The sequence below is a fragment of the Schistocerca serialis genome, chromosome 4, assembly GCF_023864345.2.
Source record: "Schistocerca serialis cubense isolate TAMUIC-IGC-003099 chromosome 4, iqSchSeri2.2, whole genome shotgun sequence".
Lineage (NCBI taxonomy): Eukaryota > Metazoa > Arthropoda > Insecta > Orthoptera > Acrididae > Schistocerca > Schistocerca serialis.
Genome location: NC_064641.1, coordinates 601,615,673 through 601,642,360, shown reverse-complemented (window position 1 = coordinate 601,642,360; position 26,688 = coordinate 601,615,673). Strand labels below are relative to the sequence as shown.

At 41.2% G+C, this 26,688-nt stretch overlaps 1 protein-coding gene across 1 annotated transcript in view; it reads left to right on the top strand.

The window, feature by feature from the left end:
- The window catches only part of LOC126475381 (ecto-NOX disulfide-thiol exchanger 2), a 220,303-nt gene that overhangs the window by 104,085 nt on the left and 89,530 nt on the right, over positions 1-26,688 (top strand). Inside the window, exon 8 of the mRNA XM_050103206.1 lies at positions 16,016-16,122. Within this exon, the coding sequence (XP_049959163.1) occupies positions 16,016-16,122 (107 nt within the window). The remainder of the gene's footprint in view (positions 1-16,015; positions 16,123-26,688) is intronic.

The window sequence follows — 26,688 nt, the reverse complement described above, 5'->3', positions numbered from 1 at the left end:
ATGTGATCACCAGAAGTTATAACTGAGGCAACAATCTGTTTAGAGACTAGGATACAGGTACAAATAGTACCTTTCAAATCTTATTGCCACATTTCTGATAACATTTTAGGTACTAATTATTATATTTATTACCTTTATAGCATATTTATAGAAAGTGCTGTGCATATTATTTTCAATCCTTACACATGATAAGAATGTAGATACAATTATATAAATATCTGATAAGTTTTGTGGCATAGAAAATTAAGTAGTACTATTCCCTCAACTTCTGTTTCCATGGTGGGGTAAGTATGAAGCAACACAGTCTTTATATGGGAAGCAAATATTTGATCTCTTAGAACATCTTATCTCGCGATGCTGTTTGCTTCATTTTATTCACAATTAGTTATTTGTAATATGTTTTCTTCTAACACTGAAAATAAGTGTGTGATTCCAACTTGAAGCAAGCAGTTTGTCATGAGCCTTGTTTCCCAAGACAGTTACATTTGAGTCATCAGATACATTTACGCATATCCGTAATTGTTTTGCTAATAACTGTGTTTGGTAGTAAATTGCATGGGTCAGTACAAAAGTTTTGTGATATGCAGAAGCTAAAGGAAATAAAACAATATTAATGAGTGTATTTTCTCAAAATACTTTTTATGGAACATTTTTCCACTCATTTCTTCAAAACTTTGTAAGTTCACTTCAATACACAGTAACAATGTCTTCACAGCTGGTGAATCTTCTATGCATGTGATTTTTCATTGCAGACAATATGACAGCCTGACAAAAAAAGTGACACTCAGATGATATGGTTGGATGACAATGTAACTTTGAATAGGTACGCATTACCAACAGATATGTAAATGATTAGAGTTGCAATTCTGGGTACCAGGTAGAATGGCTACAAGAGTGCATTAGTGTCGTTTTTGTTTTCTGTTATTACCAGGCCTGGTAGGGTATGTAGGGGTACGAACAGCGTCTGTTATTGGGTGATCATTGTAAAGATCTTGGAAATGCCACATAATCATGTGAGACAGCATTATCAACATCTGACAGAGTTTGAAAGAGGCCACATTGTGGGTATCCATTTGGCCAGCTGATCGAATCGGGTCATATTATTTTATGCGGCTTTTGGATGTAACTGTGGCCCAATGTTGGACTGCTTAGGAATTTGAGGAGAGGCATACTTGTTATCAGGGTTCCAGTGGCTCAGAAAGCTTGCACATTTCTTTAACTTTCATTTATGTTTTCTGCTGCTGCTGCTTGGTGAGTAGATTTTCTACCTATACAATTACATTAGATTTTCAAAAAATTTTTTCATTGTCGTTTCATGTGCCAAGCACATCATAACCCCTTCACTTTTGCACCTGCCACCTCCTCCTTTGAGTGCTTCACTTTTTCTTGCCACGCAGTGTACATAGAACCAAACCAGGACATCTGCCTGACTTCTATGACCTGCAATGGATAAACAGTGCAAATATTCAGTGTAATAATGCAGTATGAGTTTTGTCCTTGCTTGCTGTTCTAGAAGAGTCTTGAAATGTTTGGTAGTTATGCTGTTGTGAACAACAGATCAGCAAGAATCCTTTGTTTCTCCAGAGATACAGTTGCAGCCTGACCAAATTTTGGGAAAATCGTTACAACTATTTTTCTTTAAACATTTTTAGACCACTTTACTTTCAGTGCTAGATTATGGATGTATGTCAGGAATAAGATGCTTAATTTCTGGATCAAATTGGCAAATTCAACTTTTGTCACCAGTAACAATGCCAGACAAATGACCACAATTCCTTCATGGAATCTGCCCAACATTTCTTCCTATAATTCTAGTGGATAATCTTTTGTTCTTTGTCACAATGTGAAGCACTCACCCTTCAAAATTGTTCCAGCAAACCTCAACCACCTCTCATTGCACACAAACCCAGTCTCTCACATCTACTCAGTCTCCCACTTCCAGCTCCACTCCCTCCAAAACCTCAAAATTCCAATCAACACAATCTGGCACCACAACACCCTAATTCGGTAGTTAACCTTTCCTCCAAACCTCTCTCCCAATCCGAAACCTCTGTCCTATCCAAAGGCCTCACCTTCAGCCCCACTCCCAGATTCAACCAAACAGCCCTCATCAAAGATTTACTGTCCTACACTCGTACTCTCTGCTGGAAGTATCACTTTGCCATGAAGAAAAATGATCCTAATCCTACCCCTAATGATCCAACTCCCCAAGACACTATCCAAATTGAACCCTGCCGGGAACAGTTCCGTCCTCCGTCACAGCGGGACCCACCTCCTCTTCCTCAAAATCACCCTCTCCAAACCTTCCAGGAATTTCTGACTTCCAGCCTTGCCTCTCAATCCTTCTTAAAAAACCTTAATCCTACTCCCAACATCACCACTGCTGAAGCCCAGGCTATCCGTGATCTGAAGGCTGACCGGTCCATCGTCATTCTTCCGGCGGACAAGGGTTCCACGACCGTGGTACTTGATCGTCGGGGGTATGTGGCTGAGGGACTGCGTCAGCTTTCAGACAACACCACATACAAAGTTTGCCAAGGTAATCCCATTCCCGATGTCCAGGCGGAGCTTCAAGGAATCCTCAGAACCTTAGGCCCCCTGCAAAACCTTTCACCTGACTCCATCAACCTCCTGACCCCACCGACACCGCGCACCCCTACCTTCTACCTTCTTCCTAAAATTCACAAACCCAATCATCCCGGCCGCCCCATTGTAGCTGGTTACCAAGCCCCCACAGAACGTATCTCTGCCTACGTAGATCAACACCTTCAACCCATTACGTGCAGTCTCCCATCCTTCATCAAAGACACCAACCACTTTCTCGAACGCCTGGAATCCTTACCCAATCCGTTACCCCCAGAAACCATCCTTGTAACCATTGATGCCACTTCCTTATACACAAATGTCCCGCACGTCCAGGGCCTCGCTGCGATGGAGCACTTCCTTTCACGCCGATCACCTGCCACGCTACCTAAAACCTCTTTCTTCATTACCTTAGCCAGCTTCATCGTGACTCACAACTTCTTCACTTTCGAAGGCCAGACATACCAACAATTAAAGGGAACAGCCATGGGTACCAGGATGGCCCCCTCATACGCCAACCTATTTATGGGTCGCTTAGAGGAAGCCTTCTTGGTTACCCAGGCCTGCCAACCCAAAGTTTGGTACAGATTTATTGATGACATCTTCATGATCTGGACTCACAGTGAAGAAGAACTCCAGAATTTCCTCTCCAACCTCAACTCCTTTGGTTCCATCAGATTCACCTGGTCCTACTCCAAATCCCATGCCACTTTCCTTGATGTTGACCTCCACCTGTCCAATGGCCAGCTTCACACGTCCGTCCACATCAAACCCACCAACAAGCAACAGTACCTCCATTATGACAGCTGCCACCCATTCCACATCAAACGGTCCCTTCCCTACAGCCTAGGTCTTCGTGGCAAACGAATCTGCTCCAGTCCGGAATCCCTGAAGCATTACACCAACAACCTGACAACAGCTTTCGCATCCCGCAACTACCCTCCCGACGTGGTACAGAAGCAAATAACCAGAGCCACGTCCTCATCCTCTCAAACCCAGAACCTCCCACAGAAGAACCACAAAAGTGCTCCACTTGTGACAGGATACTTTCCGGGACTGGATCAGATTCTGAATGTGGCTCTCCAGCAGGGATACGACTTCCTCAAATCCTGCCCTGAAATGAGATCCATCCTTCATGAAATCCTCCCCACTCCACCAAGAGTGTCTTTCCGCTGTCCACCTAACCTTCGTAACCTCTTAGTTCATCCCTATGACATCCCCAAACCACCTTCCCTACCCTCTGGCTCCTACCCTTGTAACCGCCCCCGGTGTAAAATCTGTCCCATGCACCCTCCCACCACCACCTACTCCAGTCCTGTAACCCGGAAGGTGTACACGATCAAAGGCAGAGCCATGTGTGAAAGCACCCACGTGATCTACCAACTGACCTGCCTACACTGTGACGCATTCTATGTGGGAATGACCAGCAACAAACTGTCCATTCGCATGAATGGACACAGGCAGACAGTGTTTGTTGGTAATGAGGATCACCCTGTGGCTAAACATGCCTTGGTGCACGGCCAGCACATCTTGGCACAGTGTTACACCGTCCGGGTTATCTGGATACTTCCCACTAACACCAACCTATCCAAACTCCAGAGATGGGAACTTGCTCTTCAATATATCCTCTCTTCCCGTTATCCACCAGGCCTCAATCTCCGCTAATTTCAAGTTGCCGCCACTCATACCTCACCTGTCATTCAACAACATCTTTGCCTCTGCACTTCTGCCTCGACTGACATCTCTGCCCAAACTCTTTGTCTTTAAATATGTCTGCTTGTGTCTGTATATGTGTGGATGGATATGTATGTGTGTGTGTGTGTGTGTGTGTGTGTGTGTGTGTGTGTGTGTGCGCGCGCGAGTGTATACCCGTCCTTTTTTCCCCCTAAGGTAAGTCTTTCCGCTCCCGGGATTGGAATGACTCCTTACCCTTTCCCTTAAAACCCACATCCTTTCGTCTTTCCCTCTCCTTCCCTCTTTCCTGATGAGGCAACAGTTTGTTGCGAAAGCTTGAATTTTGTGTGTATGTTTGTGTTTGTTTGTGTGTCTGTCGACCTGCCAGCACTTTCATTTTGTGTGTATATACACACACACACACTCCTGGAAATGGAAAAAAGAACACATTGACACCGGTGTGTCAGACCCACCATACTTGCTCCGGACACTGCGAGAGGGCTGTACAAGCAATGATCACACGCACGGCACAGCGGACATACCAGGAACCGCGGTGTTGGCCGTCGAATGGCGCTAGCTGCGCAGCATTTGTGCACCGCCGCCGTCAGTGTCAGCCAGTTTGCCGTGGCATACGGAGCTCCATCGCAGTCTTTAACACTGGTAGGATGCCGCGACAGCGTGGACGTGAACCGTATGTGCAGTTGACGGACTTTGAGCGAGGGCGTATAGTGGGCATGTGGGAGGCCGGGTGGACGTACCGCCGAATTGCTCAACACGTGGGGCGTGAGGTCTCCACAGTACATCGATGTTGTCACCAGTGGTCGGCGGAAGGTGCACGTGCCCGTCGACCTGGGACCGGACCGCAGCGACGCACGGATACACGCCAAGACCGTAGGATCCTACGCAGTGCCGTAGGGGAACGCACCGCCACTTCCCAGCAAATTAGGGACACTGTTGCTCCTGGGGTATCGGCGAGGACCATTCGCAACCGTCTCCATGAAGCTGGGCTGCGGTCCCGCACACCGTTAGGCCGTCTTCCGCTCACGCCCCAACATCGTGCAGCCCGCCTCCAGTGGTGTCGCGACAGGCGTGAATGGAGGGACGAATGGAGACGTGTCGTCTTCAGCGATGAGAGTCGCTTCTGCCTTGGTGCCAATGATGGTTGTATGCGTGTTTGGCGCCGTGCAGGTGAGCGCCACAATCAGGACTGCATACGACCGAGGCACACAGGGCCAACACCCGGCATTATGGTGTGGGGAGCGATCTCCTGCACTGGCCGTACACCACTGGTGATCGTCGAGGGGACACTGAATAGTGCACGGTACATCCAAACCGTCATCGAACCCATCGTTCTACCATTCCTAGACCGGCAAGGGAACTTGCTGTTCCAACAGGACAATGCACGTTCGCATGTATCCCGTGCCACCCAACGTGCTCTAGAAGGTGTAAGTCAACTACCTGGCCAGCAAGATCTCCAGATCTGTCCCCCATTGAGCATGTTTGGGACTGGATGAAGCGTCGTCTCACGCGGTCTGCACGTCCAGCACGAACGCTGGTCCAACTGAGGCGCCAGGTGGAAATGGCATGGCAAGCCGTTCCACAGGACTACATCCAGCATCTCTACGATCGTCTCCATGGGAGAATAGCAGCCTGCATTGCTGCGAAAGGTGGATATACACTGTACTAGCGCCGACATTGTGCATGCTCTGTTGCCTGTGTCTATGTGCCTGTGGTTCTGTCAGTGTGATCATGTGATGTATCTGACCCCAGGAATTAGTCAATAAAGTTTCCCCTTCCTGGGACAATGAATTCACGGTGTTCTTATTTCAATTTCCAGGAGAGTGTGTGTGTGTGTGTGTGTGTGTGTGTGTGTGTGTGTGTGTGTGTGTGTGTGTATATATATATATATATATATATATATATATATATAAAAACAAAGATGATGAGACTTACCAAACAAAAGCGCTGGCAGGTCGATACAAATACAAACATACACACGAAATTCAAGCTTTCTCAACAACGGCTGCTTCGTCAGGAAAGAGGGAAGGAGAGGGAAAGACGAAAAGATGTGGGTTTTAAGGGAGAGGGTAAGGAGTCATTCCAATCCCGGGACCGGAAAGACTTACCTTAGGGGGAAAAAAGGACGGGTATACACTCGCGCACGCACACACATATCCATCCACACATATGCAGACACAAGCAGACTCAAGTGATACTAAGAAATCAGCAAATACATTAGTTATCTTAATCTCAGGAAACAACATACAGCATGTGTCACCAACACTTAGAGACTGCAAGGTGGCTCATTGGTTAAGACTTAGAAATTGCATTTGGGAGGATGACAGCTCAAATCACCATCCCACCACCCAAATTTATGTTCCCCATGGCTTCCGTAAGTCATTAGAGGCAAATGTTTTTTTCCATAAAGTGTGTTAACACAATGTTGAATACAAATATGAGTTACTAATAATACAAGTGCAAGAAAAGCATATGGACAGATTCTGCACACTGTTCTACACTGATACAAGGGAAATTGATTCTTAGTCATCCTGTATGGCAGGTGTAGAATTCATCTGGAAAAGGCAACTTCATCCACCACAAGCACTGCTTGCTTTTCAGTTTACAGACTGACTATCTCTCCCCAGCATTCCCTGTCTAGTTCACTTACATAAGTAGACAAAATAACTTCACTGAGCTAATTTTTATGTAGTGAAGATACTTCCAATTTATTAACTGAAAACGCATTTGCCATTGTTAAGTGAGCTTTTACATAACATATGTTGCTGTAATTAGTGGCTGACATGCTTAATTTGTTAGTGTGAGGTTGTCAGTGACCTTATGTAGTGCTGATGGGAAAGGGGTTGTATTATCAAATGTGTGATCTTGCTGCCATCTGTTGTTGACAGCATACTTTGTTGCAACGTAAGCATGTGGTAGTCACTTGGTGGTGAATTAATGAATGACCAAAAAGTTACTGCAGCTCTCTCACTATTAATTGTGTTACTGTTAGACTGCATAAGTCTCTTCCATTCAGGACTTGCTGGCACTCAGAGTGGGATGCACTGAGTGGAACCACTTACCACACATCCACAGTATATCTTGGAAGGTGTGTGTCAATATGCCCCATGGAATATAACTGATCATGTTTAAATCTATAACATAATCTGCTGTACTGCACTGATTGACTTGTGTTGGAATATTTGAAGTTGCATGACACCTAGATGACGTGCTTCTGTTATATAGGGAGTCTCTGGGCCTCTTCAGATGTAGGGGAAGCTGAGACTTGGATGATGTATTTGATACCCTGAATTTGTGAAAAGTAATCCAGCCATTGATAGTGGAGGCAATGGAAATCAACATCATCGAATACGTATTGACAGTATGTTACTCATAGGGCCAGTCTCTTCAGTGTGGTAGACAGTTGCAACAGCTGTTGAGCTTTGTTACATAACAGCTCATGTAATAACTGCAAATAAATACTCCTTTAATAAACTGGAAGTAACTCCAATATATAAACACAAACTCGGTGAAGTTATTTTTCCTTCTCACATGAGAGAACTGGACAGGAAATATTAGGGACGTATACACCATCTGGAAGCTGAAAAGCGAGCAGAACTCATGGTGGGGGGAGTTGCATTTCCCAGAAGTATGTTACGGCTGCTCTACAGGATGACTAAGAATTAATTTTTCTCTAGCATTGTAGGAGCTTGGGTGGAGATATGCATAGATTCTGTCCATATGCATTTCATGTGTTAGTATTATTAATAATTCATACCTGTATTCCCTGTAGTGTTTAAGCACTTTGTGGAAAATAAATATCTCTGAGCATGTCTGCACATTTTGTTGCCAGTGATTCATAAACTGAGCTGCGGAAGGGTCAGTTGCTTTTTGTGAAGTAGTGTGGTAGAGAGAATGGGAAACTGCCTGCTTGCTCCTCAGTTTGCAGGCCTATGAAGGCAGGAAGAGCACGACCATAATCCAATGAACTACCTTCCCTCATACTTCTAACCTCTGTCCCCACCTTTCTATCCTATTACATCCCTAGAACACAGTTTATCCATTAATACAGTTCTACTGCACTAAGATGCAGTACAGAAATTTAGAATTTATTCTTAACCCATGTTATTTAAAAATATACACTAATTTTTTTATCATGGGAAACCAATGTTTTAATAATGTGCAATTGTTCCATCCCCTGCAATGCAGTAACTGTTAGTGCTAGAGAAAAAATGAATGGGATCTTTCACGCAGGAAATTTAATGTTGTTTAATTTTGTACTGGAAAACAATTTCGCCAGAACCATGATTTTTGAGATAGTCAAGAAAAACCAAAGGTGACCCTTAACCCCCTCCCTTCCCACCCCACCCTCCCTCCCGCCAACCTGGCTCACACTTCACTGGTCAAGATTTTATAGTATCTCATTCATTACACTCCCCTGTACCACTGTAAAAAATCTTTGTAATGTGTACAACGGAACACACAGTCAACAAACAAAACGACACACAACACTGTACAGTACAGGTACTGGGAACTACAGCAGCATATGAACTCCCCAGTTTCGATCGGTAGCAACCGGCAGCAGTCGGGGTATTTCGTGCCATACTGACAACAGATGTTCATGCAACAGGGCAGCGAGCTAATCGTCAGTGCTGATTGCATTGTTGTCTGCTTTGTCACAGAGCTGTACTCTCCCTATCTTTTGCAGTGATGTTTTTAAGAGGCTCGGATTATTGGAAACTAACTATCAAGACTCTACTGTACCTGTGTTTGTTCCGCTATCATATAATCATACAATAAAGCATCCTTCTTTCTATGTATTCGCAATACATTACGATGGGATTGCCACTCCCAAAGGTATTTGAAAGCTACTGCCCCTTCTGCTAGGGAAGAATCCATTTCCTAATCCTGTTTCGCATCTAGTGAAATCATGTACTGTTGGAAGATTGTGTATCTGAGGCATAATGTGGGTAACTGTCTAGTATTTAGGTAGGTGGATTTGAAGAACCATCTAAAAACCACATCCAGGCAGGCTGGCTGGCACACTGGTCCATCATTAACCCATTAGCAAATTTGATCTGGCAAGTGAACGTTTTGACACACTCAGCTATCTGGGCAGGTACAGTGCTGTACCATGAAATATAAAACAATAACGGATATGAGCACAAATTACCTGCTGTGTCCGACATGAGTGTAAGGAATGATTGTATGTTATGGGGAATTGATTGGAGATATTAGTCAACACGAGGACAGTAACCAGCCAAATGAGACACCCAGAAGTGTTAGGTTTGTGGATTTTGGGGAGCATGTGGAAGGCGGGTGTGTGGTGCAGAGGCTTTGCAGGAATGAGGAAGGATATGGATTCAGGGAAAAGATTCTGGGATGAGCCCAAGGACTTGAGTAGAGTGCTGTAACCAAAAAGAGGAAATTTGTGCCTTTGCATCTAAAATTAGAAGCACTAAGACGACTTGACAAAGGAGAAACAATAAAAAAAACTTGCTCTCGAATATGGTGTCAGTGAAGTTACTGTTGGTGACTGGCGAAGAAACAGACTTAAATTGGAACAGTTTTCTTCACAGAAATGCGCACACGAATCTCTCAGTTGAATAAGTATAAAGAAGTCAGACTTCGAAAAAACAAGTGAGGCATTGTTCATTTGGTTTACCCAACAGACACAGAAGGGTGCTCCGATTTCTGGCCCAATCTTGCAAGAAAAAGCTTTCTTTTCAGAAACCAGCTGCAGGAAGGAGATGACAATTTCGCCACTAGTGTGAGCTGGCTTGACAAGTGGAAGAAGAGGTGTGGTGTGCGTTAACTAGACATATGTGGAGAAAAACTCTCTGATGACGCTCAGGCTGTTTCAAAATTTATCGTCGAGTTTAAAAAAATCGTAGCTGACGAAAATTTGTCTAATGAACAAATATATAACTGTGAGGAAACTGGGCTAAATTTTAAAATATTACCAGCGAGAACACTTGCTTCTTGTGAAGAAAAAACTGCTCCTGGGCACAAAAAAAGCAAAGAGCGGCTCACAGTTATGGTGGCTTCAAATGCAACTGGAAACCGCAAACTAAAACTAGTTGTGGTTGGGAAGTCTGCCAAGCCAAGAGCGTTCAAGAATGTATCCATCTCAACTCTTCCAGTTGTCTATACACATCAGAATAATGCCTGGATGAATCAGGAAATCTTCAAGAACTGGTTTTTTAACTCATTTGTACCTGACTGCAAGAATTTTTTAAAAGAAAGGGGACTGCCATGCAAAGCAATTTTGCTCATGGATAATGCGTCCTCACATCCAAGTGCAGGAGAACTGCAGTGCGGCGGTATCCGCACCTTGTTTTTCCCACCAAACATTACCTGACTCATTCAGCCCATGGATCAGGGCATTCTGGAACGTCTAAAAAAAAAAAAAAAAAAAAAAAATCTTGGCGGCAATTGCTAAAGTCAATCCTGCATTCCAAAGACAACGAAAGCATTGTAGGAGCTTTGAAGAAAGTGACTTTGAAGGACGTCATGTACTGGATTAGCGTATCTTGGAGCGAAATAAAGTCACACACAATTTCTAAGTCATGGAGGAAAATTCTACAGGAAAGTGTGCCAGACACAGAAACTGAAGATTTAGCAGAAGAGGACAATCAACCATTGTGTAATTTAATCAGAAGATTGCCAGGGTGTGAAGAGGCAGAAGAGCTGGAAGTCAGCAAGTGGTTAAATTCAGATGAACAGTTGGAAGTGACAGACTCTTCTATAATTGACATGGTTAACATTCCATCACAGTGTGAGAGTGATGAGGATGACGAGGCAGAGGCTGCACCAATGATGAGTCACACCGATGACTACCCTGCTCTCAAGGCCGCCATATGCTACGTGGAACAACAGCCTGAGGCAACACCAACTGACCTATTGCTCCTGAGACGGTGGCGTGACATTGCTGCGAGGAAACGTTGCAGCTTCGCCAAACAAAAGACACTTCACTTTTACGTGTCTAAATAAATAATTATTGTTATTCTGCCAATGCAAATTCACATGTAAATACTTTTATTTTAATAAAGTTCATATTTTGACCTTTATTACTTACAATATCATAATATTTCTTTTTCCCCTTTAAATTTTGTTGGACCGAGTTTTCGGTGGTTCGAGGTGGTTCCGGTCCCGTTCACCTCGAACTATCGAGACTCTACTGTAGCAGTTACTTCTGTAAAATATCTGGGGGTATGCATGTAGAACGATTTGAAGTGGAATGATCATATAAAATTAATTGTTGGTAAGGCGGGTGCCAGGTTGAGATTCATTGGGGGAGTCCTTAGAAAATGTAGTCCATCAACAAAGGAGGTGGCTTACAAAACACTCGTTTGACCTATGCTTGAGTATTGCTCATCAGTGTGGGATCGGTTCCATGTTAGGTTGACAGAGGAAATAGAGAAGATCCAAAGAAGAGCGGCGCGTTTCGTCGCAGGTTTATTTGGCAAGCGTGATAGCATTACGGAGATGTTTAGCAAACTCAAGTGGCAGACTCTGCATCGCAGTGTAGCTTGCTGTCCAGGTTTCGAGAGGGCGCATTTCTGGATGAGGTATTGAATACATTGCTTCCCCCTACTTATACCTCCCGAGGAAATCACGAATGTAAAATTAGAGAGATTTGAGCGCGTACAGAGGCTTTCCGGCAGTCATTATTCCCGTGAACCATACTCAGCTGGAACAGGAAAGGGAGGTAATGACAGTGGCACGTAAAGTGCCTTCCGCCACACACCGTTTGGTGGCTTGCGGAGTATAAATGTAGATGTAGATATAATAATACTCTATATATGGTTACGGTTTTTTTCTCTGTGAAATTGGAGACGTGTCATATCTGTCTCAATATGGCCTTGGTGGGATGTAGGGCATCTGAAAGGGAGGATGTACAGCTGTACATGCCCAATTTTCTCTTTGGTTTTTTCATTGTTTCTCAATAGACAGATTATATAACATTGGTGGAGTGCTGCAACTCCACCTCATTGTCATGATATGCTCTTCAAAGGATCTCAGTGATTCTAAGGAAGTGTCATCTATCTCGTGCCTTGTTTTGAAGTACATGTTACAGTATAGGATCTGGGTTCCACCTTTTTGCAAACACACTGTCCCCCCCCCCCCCCTCCCCCCCCCCCCCCCCCCTCTAAACATGTTTCAGCACCTCTGTGCCATCACTGGTTGTTTGTTTATTGAAGACATGATTTTACATTATCTAATTTTGCAGGACCAACTGCATGATGCCCTGCACTGATAGCTTGTTACGTTTTGTTGTGACCGATCCTTCTTCTTTTGCATTCTGAGGGCTCTGCACATACGTATTAATGTACTTTGTGTGGTTTCTTTCTTTGTAAATGCCTTTTTACTTCGCAAAAAGCAGTGAGCACTATGTTGTGCTCACAGCATTTTGCGAAGTAAAAAGATGTTTATAACGAAAACAACTACACAAAGTACATTAATATGTGTGAGCAGTGTCCTTGGAACACAAAGGAGGAGGATCAGTCACAACAAAACATGACAAGCTACCAGTGTAGGACACCATACAGTTGGTCCTGCAAAGCCAAATAATGTAACATCACGTTTTCAATAAACAAAAACCCACTTATATCACACAGAGGTGTTGAAACATATTTGGGTAAAAAGAAAAAAAGAGTGTGTTTGCAAAAAGGCGGAACCCACATCCTTTAATTTAAATGCAAATGCAGAAAGGAAGGACAACAGCTGCAGATCCAAAAGATATATAGCTCTTACAGTGTTCTATCATGTTGTCCTCACAGTATCATATCTCCCAGCTTATCTTCATCTACTTCCTTTTCCCTTTCCATAATACTGTCTTCATGTTTGATTCTCTTGTATATCCTTCCAGTCTTCCCTTCTTTGCTTATTAATGGCATGCCATGTGAGCTCTTAATATTCACACAGATGAGTCTCTTTTTTCCAAAGTTCTCTTGAATTTTCCTATCCATCCCATAGTCATGCATGCTACTACAGCTTCACATTTTCCCTTTCCTTTGGAAGCTTTACCATTTTATACATTTGGTCAATATCATTTTTTAGATGTAGTATTTATCTTTGTTTACTTTGTATGCTGCATTTTTATATTTTCTTCTTTTCTCATTTAAATTTATGTCTTGTGTGGTATCCAAGACTTTCTGTTTGGGGGTTTGTTCTTTTGCCTATTTGACCCTCAACTGCCGTCACTGTTTCATCTGTCAAAGTTACCTATTTGTCTTCTGTTGTATTCCTTTCCCCCTTTTTAGTCACGGTTCCTACCACTCCCTTTGAAGCCCCTAACACCCTCTGGTCAGAATCTTAAACCGGGTCGCATCTCCTTAATTTTGCTAACTCTTCACAAGTTTGCCATTTTTATTCAGCAGTTGGTAATCTGTAAATTATGACCAGAGTCCATATATGTGCCTGGAACGTTTTGCAGTTTAGAAGCTGGTTTCGAAATATCTAGCTTACCATTATACAATCTATCTGAAAACTTCCAGTGTTTCCAGGTCTCTTCCACATAAACGAGGGTGTTCAATAAGTAACGCAACACATTTCATTTTCTCAGCCTATTTCAGTTGACAAAATGTAAAATTTGTTGTGGGACATTGTGGAATTTCCTCGTTTCAGCTTCTACAATTTTGTGACATTCTGACGATGACTGTGTTCCAAGTGAAGAGCTGTCATTGAGTTCCTTTTGGAGGGAAACCAGAGCATTCGAGATATTCACAAGTGCTTTTAGAACGTCTAAGAAGACGTGGCAGTGAACAAAAGCATGGTGAGACATTGAAACATGGGTTCATCACTTTCAACCAGAAACAAAATGGCAATCCGTGGAGGGGTGCTATGCCATCTCTCCTCTGAAGAAAATATTCAAAGTTGCACCTTCAGCTGGTAAAGTCATGGTGACGGTCTCCTTGGATTCTGAAGGGGTTATTCTGTTTGCCCTCCTCCTTCAGGTGGAACAATGCACTTTGAAGTGCATTTTACTATGTTGAGGAAATTGAAGGAATCACTTCGTCGTGTTCGTTGCCACAAAAATGCAAATGAAATTTTCCTTCCCCATGACAACACAAGGTCTCACACAAGTCTGCGCACCTGAATGGAGCTCGCAAAACTTCATTGGACTGTTCTTCCTCGTCCACCCTATGGCCCCAGTCTCGCACCTTCTGACTTCCGTCTGTTTGGTCCAATGAAGGATACATTCTGCAGGAAGTAGTACATGAATGAATGATTGGGAGGTTATGACTGCAGCAAGATGTTGACTCCAATGTCGACCAGGAAGATGGTACCATGCCCCATGTGGGCATACAGGCCTTCCCAGTAAGATGGCATAAGGCTGTTGCATTGAATGGGGATTACATTGTAGCCAAAAGAGTGGGGAATAATATAGGGTTTTGGAATACTGAATAAAACCAACCTGCTTACAGAAAGAAATATGTTGCATTACTTATTGAACATCCCTCATACAATCTTCATTTATGATTTTCAAACCAAGTGTTAGCAGTGATTAAGGCAGTTTCTCCTTTATTCCCTTGGATATGTTTCGCTTACATTTCTTGTCAGTTTTAAAATTTGCACAAGAAAATAAAAATGTGCAGAATTATCAAAAGGGCATTTTTAATTATAGTAGCAAGTAAGGCACAAGCAGTCTAGCACATAATGTGCAAAATAGATATAGGTTCTTTAACTGTTGGGAAAATCTCCATTAAATGGGTATTTAATTAGTCACAAGTTAGTTTATATTTCTGTTAGTTACATTATTTACTGTCCGCTCCTTCTGTATCACATTTTTTCTACTAGCTTTCAAGGAATTTAGTTTTGTTCTAAAAGCTAAGTACAATAGTTTTTTTGTGTCTTGTAGTGTTGGAAAGATTACTGTTTCAGCTGTGATATGGGCAGACTACTGTACCTATTTTCTCATGATAGTAAGCCACATACAAACAACTTACGAGTTTATTTCTTTTGTTATATGTTATGTATTCATGTTCTGACTTTAAATGTATCACAAATGTGGTTACACATTCAGACCTGCAGACCACCTACCATTTATAATTAGTACTTTATTTATATACACTGTGCTATCGTAATTCTCACTGGAGTGATATATTCAAGGTTTGCAAGTGGAACAGTTTTGGTAACTTAATTTTAAACATATTATTCATATTTCCATGATGACTGTTTTCAAGGAATGATCACTTTTCAGTTACAGCAAGATGTGGGTAAGTAATCATTCCCAGATGATAATGTTTAGTCAATATACTGTCAGTAAAATGGGTACAAGGGCATGCTGTGTATGTGGACATCCAAGGAAGGGGATCTTCTACAAGCAACTGTGTTGCTGTGGTGTGGTACAGTACATGTATATATACAGATATTTTTTGTGCATCACTCAGACACTCATCCAGTGTAGAGGCTCTAGAATTTTCTTTTTTCTCCTGATTACTGATATATACTGTTGCAGTTTAATACTTTATTTTATGCTCTAAAGTGTGTCTTCATAATTTCCAATATGCTCACATTTTTCCCTATTGTTGCTGTACATTATCTTGAAATTCTTACATTATTATGAAATGAGTACCACCACATTACTATTTTACTTGTTTTACCTAAGAACACCAGAAAATATTCAGATGAAAATGAGCCTCTACATTGCTGAAATGCTTGTGTGGTTGCACTGCCTTCTGGAAAACATGAAGGCCTGGATCCAGAAGGCTCATGTCATTTGTTATAACTGTGCTTGTCTCTTCTCATGGGTCAGTCGGTCAGATCGAGAGAGTTTTCTCGGCAGCCAGTCACAAGAAGGTTTGGGACCATTTCACCAAAGCCCAGAGAAAGAACATAGAGATGTGGAAGAAACAAACAGCGGTATGTATAATGTTCGTAGCTTGTTTGTCTGTATGTGCTTGTCAGAGAGGTTGAAGCAGTAACATGCCAATTTTATCCTATACCTCAGTTACATTAGTTCCCTTTGCTTTTCCATGGAAATTTTAGTTGTTGCTTGAATACTGTCTTATAGCAAAAATATATAAATATAAAATATGCCAATCAGAAGTAATTGAAATCTATTTTGAGTTTGCCTCACTCACATGGTAGTGATGTGAGATGACTGCAGAAGAAAACAACTGAAGTATCACTTTAAGAATCAGTAGAAGATGATTCTTGAATGATGCCATTTTTGGATTGTAGTTGGATCTGGCCAGAGAATTGCTTCTTTATTTCAGTAGACGATCTTAACATCACTTCCACCATCTGAAGACAGTCATAGGGTTGTCTGACCAATTTCTGTTGTATTGTTATGACTAGATCTGACTACAATCCTAAATACTGAAAACTAGAAAATCAATCTTGTGTAATATGTGATGAATTTAAAATCTATTTTCTCCGTTCCTCAGTCACTATGTCTCTTCTGGAGTAAAAATATCTAATGTGCATTTTGATAACGTAACTCTGTTGATTAACAGTTAAATAAAGTTTATTAACTTTGTAACAGAAGAATGAGCGAGTATAGTCAGTAACTGAAAGTCAAAAGCCTATAGAAATTGTGTGTCTCAACTCTGCATATATATAACTTTCTTGAGTTAGTGTTGATATCTATCCTGGTAAGGCTCCAGTGACACTATTACAGACATTTAGTTTTCATGGTTTTCAAATTAAATATATGGAACTGAACCAAATTAGAAGTTCTAGCATTGTTAAAGTTGTCATATACTGGATGATGTATTCTTTAGCTAATTCATTCATCAGGTGAGTTTTTCTTCCTTTTTCACATGACACTATGGTACGTCATGTTACTGAAACACCGACTGAATTATGTTTAAATTCCAGAATATGTGTTCTGTATGGTAGCGAGACATGTTGCAAAAGAAAATCATCAGCAAATTGGTAAGAAAATATTGTAAAAGCATCTTGAGGTTGTTATACTTCCTGTGAAAGGTGGGTATATTTTGAGAAATTTTATATTGAGTGTATAATTTTGCACAAATTCCCTGCAAGGTTTTTACTGGTGCTCAGTGAGAACTCATCCACACAGTTGTGAGAGCATTAGTTGTGATTAAAGTTTGGTGCCAGGCTACACATTTGTTCAGCATTTATTTCATTTAATGCATTTGAATTATTTGTAACAATTGACAGTGAAAAGTGTGGAAAATATTCAGACATTGATACTTACACGTTTTGAAATTTCCCGGATTCCAGAGTAAGTGCCATATTAGGTCATTTGTAGATCATTTCAGCTTCATTTTGTTGTGTGTGTGTGTGTGTGTGTGTGTGTGTGTGTGTGTGTGTGTGTGTATTTTGGAGGTCATTTGTAGATCATTTCAGCTTCATTTTGTTTTGTGTGTGTGTGTGTGTGTGTGTGTGTGTGTGTGTATTTTGGAGGGGGTTGGTGCATACAAGTGTGTGTACACCCCATAGTTCTTCGAGCTGCTATGCTGATTGGTGACAGTTCCAATGACATTTAAGCCTATGTGTGTGGAGGGGGGTGGCTTTAGGAAGGGGTGCCATGTAAGCCATAACTCTGGGAAGCTTCGACCATTTTTACACCAACTTGGTTAGTGACTTAATTTCTAGGGAGAAAGGAGACATGTTGTGAAAGTAGGACTCTGAGTATCCCTGTTTGTGGAGATCGGGAGGACAGGGGGGGGGGGGGGGCTGGAAAAGCAGTGAAAGCAGTGACATGTATGGCTAACTCTGCAATGCCTGAGCAGTGTCAACCAAACATTTTATGAGTAAGACTTCCTATTTGCAGGAAAAAAAAGGAATTGTGATGTTGTACACTTGCTAGCACTTGTAGGGAAGGGACAAGGGTAGTGGATAAGTGGGGTGACATGTTAGCGTAAATCTAGAGTACCTGGAACAGTTTTAACCATACTTACTGGAAATATATGCTGTGACCTTGGGGGGGGGGGGGGGGGAGGAGGTCAAAGAGATAAGGCATTCTAGTACTGTAGTATTGCTAGGAGTGGGTCCGCCCCGGTAGCTGAGTGGTCAGCGTGACAGACTGTCAATCCTAAGGGCCCGGGTTCGATTCCCGGCTGGGTCGGAAATTTTCTCCGCTCAGGGACTGGGTGTTGTGTTGTCCTAATCATCATCATTTCATCCCCATCGACACGCAGGTCGCCGAAGTGGCGTCAAATCGAAAGACCTGCACCAGGCGAACGGTCTACCCGACGGGAGGCCCTAGCCACACGACATTTCCATTTTTGCTAGGAGTGGGAAGGGGGTGGAGGGCGAATCAGATACGAACTAGAAATTTTTTTTTAATTTATTTAACCTTCAGAAGAATTCATATACACAAGCTTATTTTTCTATATAGCCTCTTGAATGGGATATAAATTTTTACCAGCAGATAGGTTGTTTCTTGGTCCTGCTTTTGTAAACTGAATGTGACTGTGACAGCAGCCAGTTACCCACGAGCATTTAGAAAGCACGCTTATCATCAAATATGTCTCTGCTGCTTGCTTCCTTTAGTAGCCCAAACAAATGAAAATCCATACTGCAGGGAGAGAATGTTCTAATGTGGTCCAGAACAATTCCTAAATTTTTACTATGTGTGGTTGAGCATTGGGACCCACTTTGCAGACATCTGAGCACTTAAGTATCTTATGCCAACCTCATAGTGATTTCAGCTACTGTTATTTGGTGATAGTCTGAAATAAGCTGATTAAAAATGTGAATATTCTCCTCAGTCATGCTGATGCTAGGGTAACATCAGTGAGCTGCATTCTCAGCTATTTCTTGTCATCACAAAAACTGTTTGTGCCATACATACACTTCTCCCAGGGTGCTTTCCCTGAACTGTGTGGCAAGTCTCTTCAAAATTTTGGATGGTTTTATGCCTTCTGTTGTGAGAAACTTGATTATAATGCGTTGCGCAACAGATGAAGTTACCTCTAGCTCTGGCATTGCTATTGTGACTAAATAAGCAATACGAAAACAATCATTGGAAGCAAAAGTTTCATGAAACAAAAATTCTGGTTTGTATTTGATTGTCTTCTTGTATATTAAAATGATCAGTAAATCTTAACAACCTTGTTACACATATCACTTACTACCAGGGAAAACAATGACATTTTAGAAGACAGAGAGAAACTAGACTAGTGGTGATTTTTTAGCCAATATGTACGCCACCAGTCATGGGCAGAAGTGGATTTTTATGATGTCTTTGTCTCCAGTCAGGCAGACGGATCTCCCCATAATAATTTATAACTCTCTCTCTCTTATTACCTAATAGAATCCTTGGACAGCACACATTACAGTATTACTTCAGGTAAACTGTAGGTAACCTGAGTAATGCTTTTAAATGATGTCCATCATATCAGGATCCAACATTACATAACCTCATTTTTTCTTTCATCCTTGATTGACATCACAAGACCCTTAGACACTCTCCTGTATTCTATAGTTACAGTCTGCTCAAGATATCTGCCCTGAGTGCCAAGCATTCCTAGTGAGACGTGGATTGTTAAGGAAAGGGCCACTTATCATAAAAATGAAATAGGTCTTTCCAGTTTTTTGTGATAGTTATAGAATTACCTATTAAGAATAAATGGCCAAAGGAATCTGAATACATTCAACAAAAACTTAGTCATTTACCTCCTGATTGGATATTACACCTTCAAAAACTTTGAAAACAGCTTCAAAAACTGTTAAAAGATCTACACTGTCTTATGTGGAAGATGTCAGTGTACAACTATTCTCTCCACAAAAACATACACAGGAGAGCCATTTGGTGCAGAGTCACAAGCAGCCCAAATTATTTTCCAAGTGTGGCTGACTGGGTCTTTCCTACCCAACTAAGGGTGGAGTTCGTCCTGTCACACAGTCAAACTTTTAAACCAATGGATGTGAAGACTTGTCATTTTAGAAAACAGAGCTGATAATACCATAGTCCAATTGTTCAACACTTTGAGGTAGCTGTTCTGTTTCTAGATACAAGTCACTTCAACCATAGAACAATTTCCACTTGGTTAAAGTGTCCATGGAATATCACAGAGCCTTCTTTATCTTGTGCTGCTTTTTGCTTGCACTCTTACCAGAAGACATCCTCATGTCTACATTGAAAAGGCTGGCACACTTTTTTCATATGTAGCCAGAAATGTGGTTTGTCTGGTTTTATAACATATTGTCAGTCCTTGATGGACCACTGTAGGTGTCTCATCACGCACTGTAATTGGGCAACCTTACAGTCAGGAGTGTGTAAGGTTCTATTACATGCATCTTAGAAGTAACATACTCCCTTTGTGAGAAAAGTTCCAGGACAGGCGTGTGGTTTTTTTTTTTTTTTTTTTTTTTTTTTTTTTTTTTTTTTTTTCCCCCCCCCTTTCTCAAAGAAAATTGCACTTGCTGAGCAATGATCCTAGCTCCTATCACAGAAATCCCCTTAACTATCTACACACAGTTGTAAACATTTCTAGAGATCTTGGAAGCAAGCAGGGAAATTTTCAGCTACAATGCTTGTAAGCCCATTTTTCGCAGCCTATTGGATGTCTGTGATATCTTGATGAACCTTTCTTGTATGTTGCCTTTTCATTTGTTGAAACAAGAAAAAATTGCAAGCCGGGAGGTCAGGCGAATATGGTAAATGCAGGATGGCAGTAATAGAATGTCTGGCCAGATACTTGGTAACAGATAAAGCAGCGTTGGGTCATGCAATATCGTGCGGTAAGAACTAGTCCTGGGAATGCCACAAATCAGGACGGCACTGTTGAAATGCTTGTCACAAACATTTCAGGACTTCGCTGCAAAGAATTTGGTTCACTTTTTGCCCTGGAGGAACATACTCATGGCGAACTAATCCTTTACCACCAAAGAATGCAGTCAACATTGTCTGTGTTCTCGAAGGTTGTCGTTTGAATTTTTCCGAGGCTGATGATCCAGGACTCTGCCATGCACCACTTTGATGCTTTGTACGAGGTCGTACTGGTAGCACCAACTTCCATCTCCAGCAGTAATCTTTGACAGAAATATGGGGTCATGTCTGGCTCTATCCAGTAGTTCAGCAAAAATTCTTCGTCTTTCCTCTTCTGTTCATCTGTTGGTGTGTGAGGGACAAGTTTTGTATTAAGTTTCCATTTCCATAAATCTTTGTATGAAATCTTATGAAACACATCATGATTCAAATTAAGTTCTTCTGATATTGCACGTACAGTTACATGATGGGGTTTCTTGCTATAACTAGCTTACGCACTGCTCGTTTGCATCTGCATTTGCTGCAGACGGGTGACCAGCTCTGCAATCATCTTGCAATGGATCTCTGCCTTCACAAAACCTTTTGTGCCACCAAAAACATGATTTCTTGAATGTGCCTTGCCTACATATGCTTGCTTAATCATTGTCCACATTTTACTAGGGATTTTCCTGAGCTTAATGCAGAATTTAATGTTCACTCTGGTCACAATCAGCATTCATTGTGTCATCATAATTAATGTCCCAAGAACCCAAAAAGTGTTTTGTTAAACACAGCCATGCCACCTAGTGAGTTTGTGTGGAAATATTGCCAAGGCCATTTCAAGGAAGCACACATGCCATGTAACATAAAAACAACATCTATTCCTTTTTAGTATTGCAAACTCGGAAATAAATAAAAAAGACCTGGAACTTTCCTGAGAAAGAAAGTATTATGCAATTTCAGTGGAAATATTCAAATGGAATCAGGTCTAGAAGGCAGAGAATTGACATTCCACAGTTCTAATCCTCTCCGGACTAAGCCATATGTGTTAGTCCATTATGATGATTTTTCAGTTGCAGCTACATTCTGAATTTTCCATAGATCTGAATGTTTGTGGTTGCTGATAAACTCCAAGAACAAACACAGAAGTATGCTTGTAAAATCTGCCACTTGACTCGCTGGACGATTTTTGATATGCCAAATAGTAATCACTCCATTTTGTCACTCTTTCACATTGGCCTTACATTCTTCCTTACACACTGTGACTGAGACAGGTGTTGAGATGCAACACCATCATAATAAAAGGGGGGGGGAGAGAGAGAGAGAGAGAGAGAGAGAGAGAGAGAGAGAGAGAGAGCAGAAGAAGAAGACTGTAAAGTTACTGTTAACCAAATGTTTGTTTGCAGGGAGAAGGGGTGTACATTTATTTCAACTTCTCTTCTCATGATATTTAGTTTGAAATTTCAAGGGGCATAAATAAATTCATATCATGAGCAACTAGTAAACTGCCTAGTAGTCAGCAAGCAGCATCTTCACAAAATGTGAAATCCAAGAAGTAATACAGTATACTTCTCACTCTCACTTTCCTGCATATGTTTACAATTCTCTCTCTCTCTCTCTCTCTCTCTCTCTCTCTCTCACACACACACACACACACACACACACACACACACACACACACGTACTCACTAACTCAGTCTTTTTGTAAAGCTTTATAGTATAAAAATAGGATAAATATCACTCAAGATGCTATGAATCATGTAACCTATGCATTACTTTCTGTATTCACTGAAGCATTTAAGAAAAAATATCTTGAGTTTGCAGTGTGGAATGTCTTCCACACACAACAAGAATTAGTCATAAGTTAGTGAAATGTGTCTAGTTTTCTGTGTTCTTACAAGTGTTGGAACAGTGGTTCTCAACTGATTTAATTTTTTGGACATTTGTTTAGACAGCAGTGTAACTTGCAAAAGGCTCTGGCAGCTTACTTCAGTCACATTTTATAAGTATCATTTCATGGAAATTGCAAGTTTTCTTAACCACTGTCAGTGGAAAGATAACATACCTGGTGCCACTAAAAATATACTAAAAATATCACTGCCTTATTCATACCTCATGACTTAACCATATTCAGAGTACCTGATATGAACTTGGTGCATCTGTATTTGAAGTGACAGTCGCAATGTTTGTGCTTTCTGTAATTTTTAGTAAAATATTTACTTAAATGTGTGGTGTATAACTAACAATGTGCTGCACTCCTAATGAGTTCATTTCATGACACTCCTCCACTTAATGTTAATAGACTGTCATAACTTTTGAAGTCAGAAATAAACATGAAGATAATTTATTGTTTTATTGCATCATAAACTTCTTTCATAATTTTATGCAAACTTTTTTCTGGTGTATGATACCAGAACATTTCTGCACTAAATTTTGATTTCCTTATAAACTGCTTAAGAGTGTTTTGGAGCAGCTAGCATTGTCCTGAAAGCCTATGGTTACATTAGACAGTGTCCTGGGATTTTTTTGTGGTACTGACGGTTAGCGTTGCAAATGCAAAAATCTGTGAACAACTAATTTTGCAAAGTATTTCCAAAATTTAATAATTCTTTATCAGTATATCAGAATTACATGGTAAATTTTCAAGTGTGCCATGGACATGAGTGGGTCATTTTTTCTGTAAAATTAGTTAGATAAATGGAAACACAGGGGTTGATTCTAAATCAAGAAGTCAAATTATCATTATCTAAATTATCCATTGTGGTCATATTTTCATGAATGGAGTTAGCATATCTGTGAAAATCATTTGTGATAGACAACTTTATCATAACCACCTGTAACTAGCAATTTAATATGCATTGTATTTTTAATTGTAGTAAATCTACACTGATAGATAACCAGGTCATTACCAGACAAAATACAGAATTTGTTAATATCCAGGGAACTATAACAAATTAATAATTTTACATGTAATGTTTTTTGAAACAACAGTGTGCTTTTTGAACTTTTACTTAACAGTCAAAATTGTCATCATCTGATAACATTACAAAAGTTTATAAAATACATAATTTTTATAAAATATATAATTTCATATGGAACATGTATAAGTCTTAAATGAGAGTCCATCAGTGCAGTACCTGTATCAGTTTGTACCAATACTACACGCCAACGTCATGTTTCAGGATGACTGCTCCACTAGCAGCTGGCATATACACTATGTAATCAAAAGTATCCAGACACCCCTATAACATACGTTTTTCATATTAGGTGCATTGTGCTGCCACCTACTGCCAGGTACTCCATATCAGCGACCTTAGTCATTATACATCGTTAGAGAACAGAATGGGGCGCCCCGCGGAACTCGTGGACTTCGAATATGGTCATGTGATTGGTTGTCACTTATGTAACACATCTTAACGTGAGATTTCATCACTTCTAGACATCCCTGGGTCCACTGTTTCCGATGTGGTAGTGAAGGGGAAACATTGAGGGACACATACAGTACAAAAGTCTGTTGACTGACAGAGGTCGCCGCCAGTTGAAGAAGCTTGTAATGTGTAACAGGCAGACATCTGTCCAGACCATCACACAGGAATTCCAAACAGCACCAGGACTCACTGCAAGTACGATGACAGTTAGGCAGGAGGTGAGAAAACTTGGATTTCATGGTCGAGCTGCTGCTCATAAGCCACATATCACGCTGATAAGTGCCAAACGACACCTCGCTTGGAGTAGGGAGTGTAAACATTGGACGCTTGATCAGTGGAAAAACATTGTGTGGAGTGACGAATCATGGTACACAGTGTGGCAATCCGATGGCAGGATATGGGTATGGGGAATGCCCGGTGAACGTCGTCTGCCAGCATGTGTAATGCCAACAGTAAAATGCGGAGGCAGTAGTGTTATGATGTGGTCATGTTTTTCGTGGAGGGGGCTTGCTCCCCTTGTTCTTTTATGTGGAACTATTACAGCACAGGCCTACATTGATATTTTAAGCACCTTCTTGCTTCCCACTGTTGAAGAGCAATTCGGGGATGGGGACTGCATCTTTCAACACGATCGAGCACCTGTTCATAATGCACAGCCTGTGGCGGTGTGGTTACATGGCAATAACATCTCTATAATGGACTGGCCTGCACAGAGTCCTGATCTGAATCCTACAGAACACCTTTGATACATTTTCGAACACCGACTTCATGCCAGGCCTCACCAACTGACATTGATACCTCTCCTCACTGCAGGACTCCATGAAAACCTTCCAGCAACTGACTGAACATGTGCCTGTGAGAGTGAAAGCGGTAAAGGCTGAGGGAGGCCGACACCATATCGAATTCCAGCATTGCCGATGGAGGGTGCCACGAACTTGTAAATCATTTTCAGCCAGATGTCCGGATACTTTTGATCACATAGTGTACATATAGACACGAACATAGCTAACATTTACATTTACAGTATAACTTGTTATTAAATTTTATATTGTACCATCTCTCTTCCATTTGCGTTGTACCATGATGAACACATTGCAGTAAATTCTTATGTGATCAGTAAATAAGCCTTCATGTCTCTTCGTCTACGGCAACAGCTATGTACACATTTATTGCAGCTACCATTGCAGCTGTCATCCTGAACTACCACAGATGACCTGTACTATCAGTACAAATTGCTCTTACAGGCTTATCGAAATGTTCCGTTTTAAAGTATGTGAAGTACCACGTGATGTAATGGAAAGGATTTTAATATTCTGTTGCCAATCTCTTCATGTATGTTGTCTGAGGAAACAACACTACCCAAGTACTCGAAATTTTGTACCGTGTGCATCTTATAATCCCATTTTTCAAACCTAAGACATTCCTAAATGTGTCTGCATTTGTATGGTTATAGGACTTCTCAATGTCTAACAAGCAGTTATAAGTGTTTGTATTTTCCCCCAGTATGTCTCATAGAGTAGTGACAAAGATGAGAGCAATAGTTGACCTGTGAGGTATAAAACCATGTTGTTCCTCCCCAAGTGTAAAATCAGCATATTTTCTTATTTTGTTCCGAAGGATGGAGTCATAGATTTTTTATTATGTGAGATAACAAGAGCACACCCCTGTAGTTAGTGCATTTCTTTCTGTCACATATTTTAAATAATGGCATTATATCTGCCTGTTATCAGCACTTTCTTTCCAAACTCAGTTTAGAACTCTGTACAGCCACTGATGCCTGATCTTTCTAAGAGATTTGATCATTTATACACTTAATTAATCTGATTCTGTCATTATTCACTGTATTTATCAGTTCCTTTGCTTCCAACCAGGCAAAGCTATCTGCCCTTACACTACCAGAATTGCATAGTTTATCACTCACAGAAGTGTGATCTCCATTATATCAAAATACGTCTTTTGGCTGCCTAAGAAGGATAGTCATGACCACAGAGTATCAGGTGTTTACAATATGAATGTGTCAGTAGCTGTGTGGGACAGTCTATTCATATTGTTTCTCAGTGCAGTAAGAAACATCAGGGGGAAATAAAGTGCAGATAAATAAAAAAATCTACCGTTGCCAAACACAGCCTAAGAAATAAATGATAAAACTTGTTTGAGCAGACAGTTTCTAGCTCACACTTCAAACTGCTGGGACTCAATTGCAGAAGAGGCTGTGGAAATTAGTGTGTGTTTCAGAAATTTTACACGCGACTGAAACAAAAATGTTGCGAGAGATGTGTCACCAATCTAATGCCTTGTAGCACTGGGGGCAACTACATCTGTAAGAATCTATTA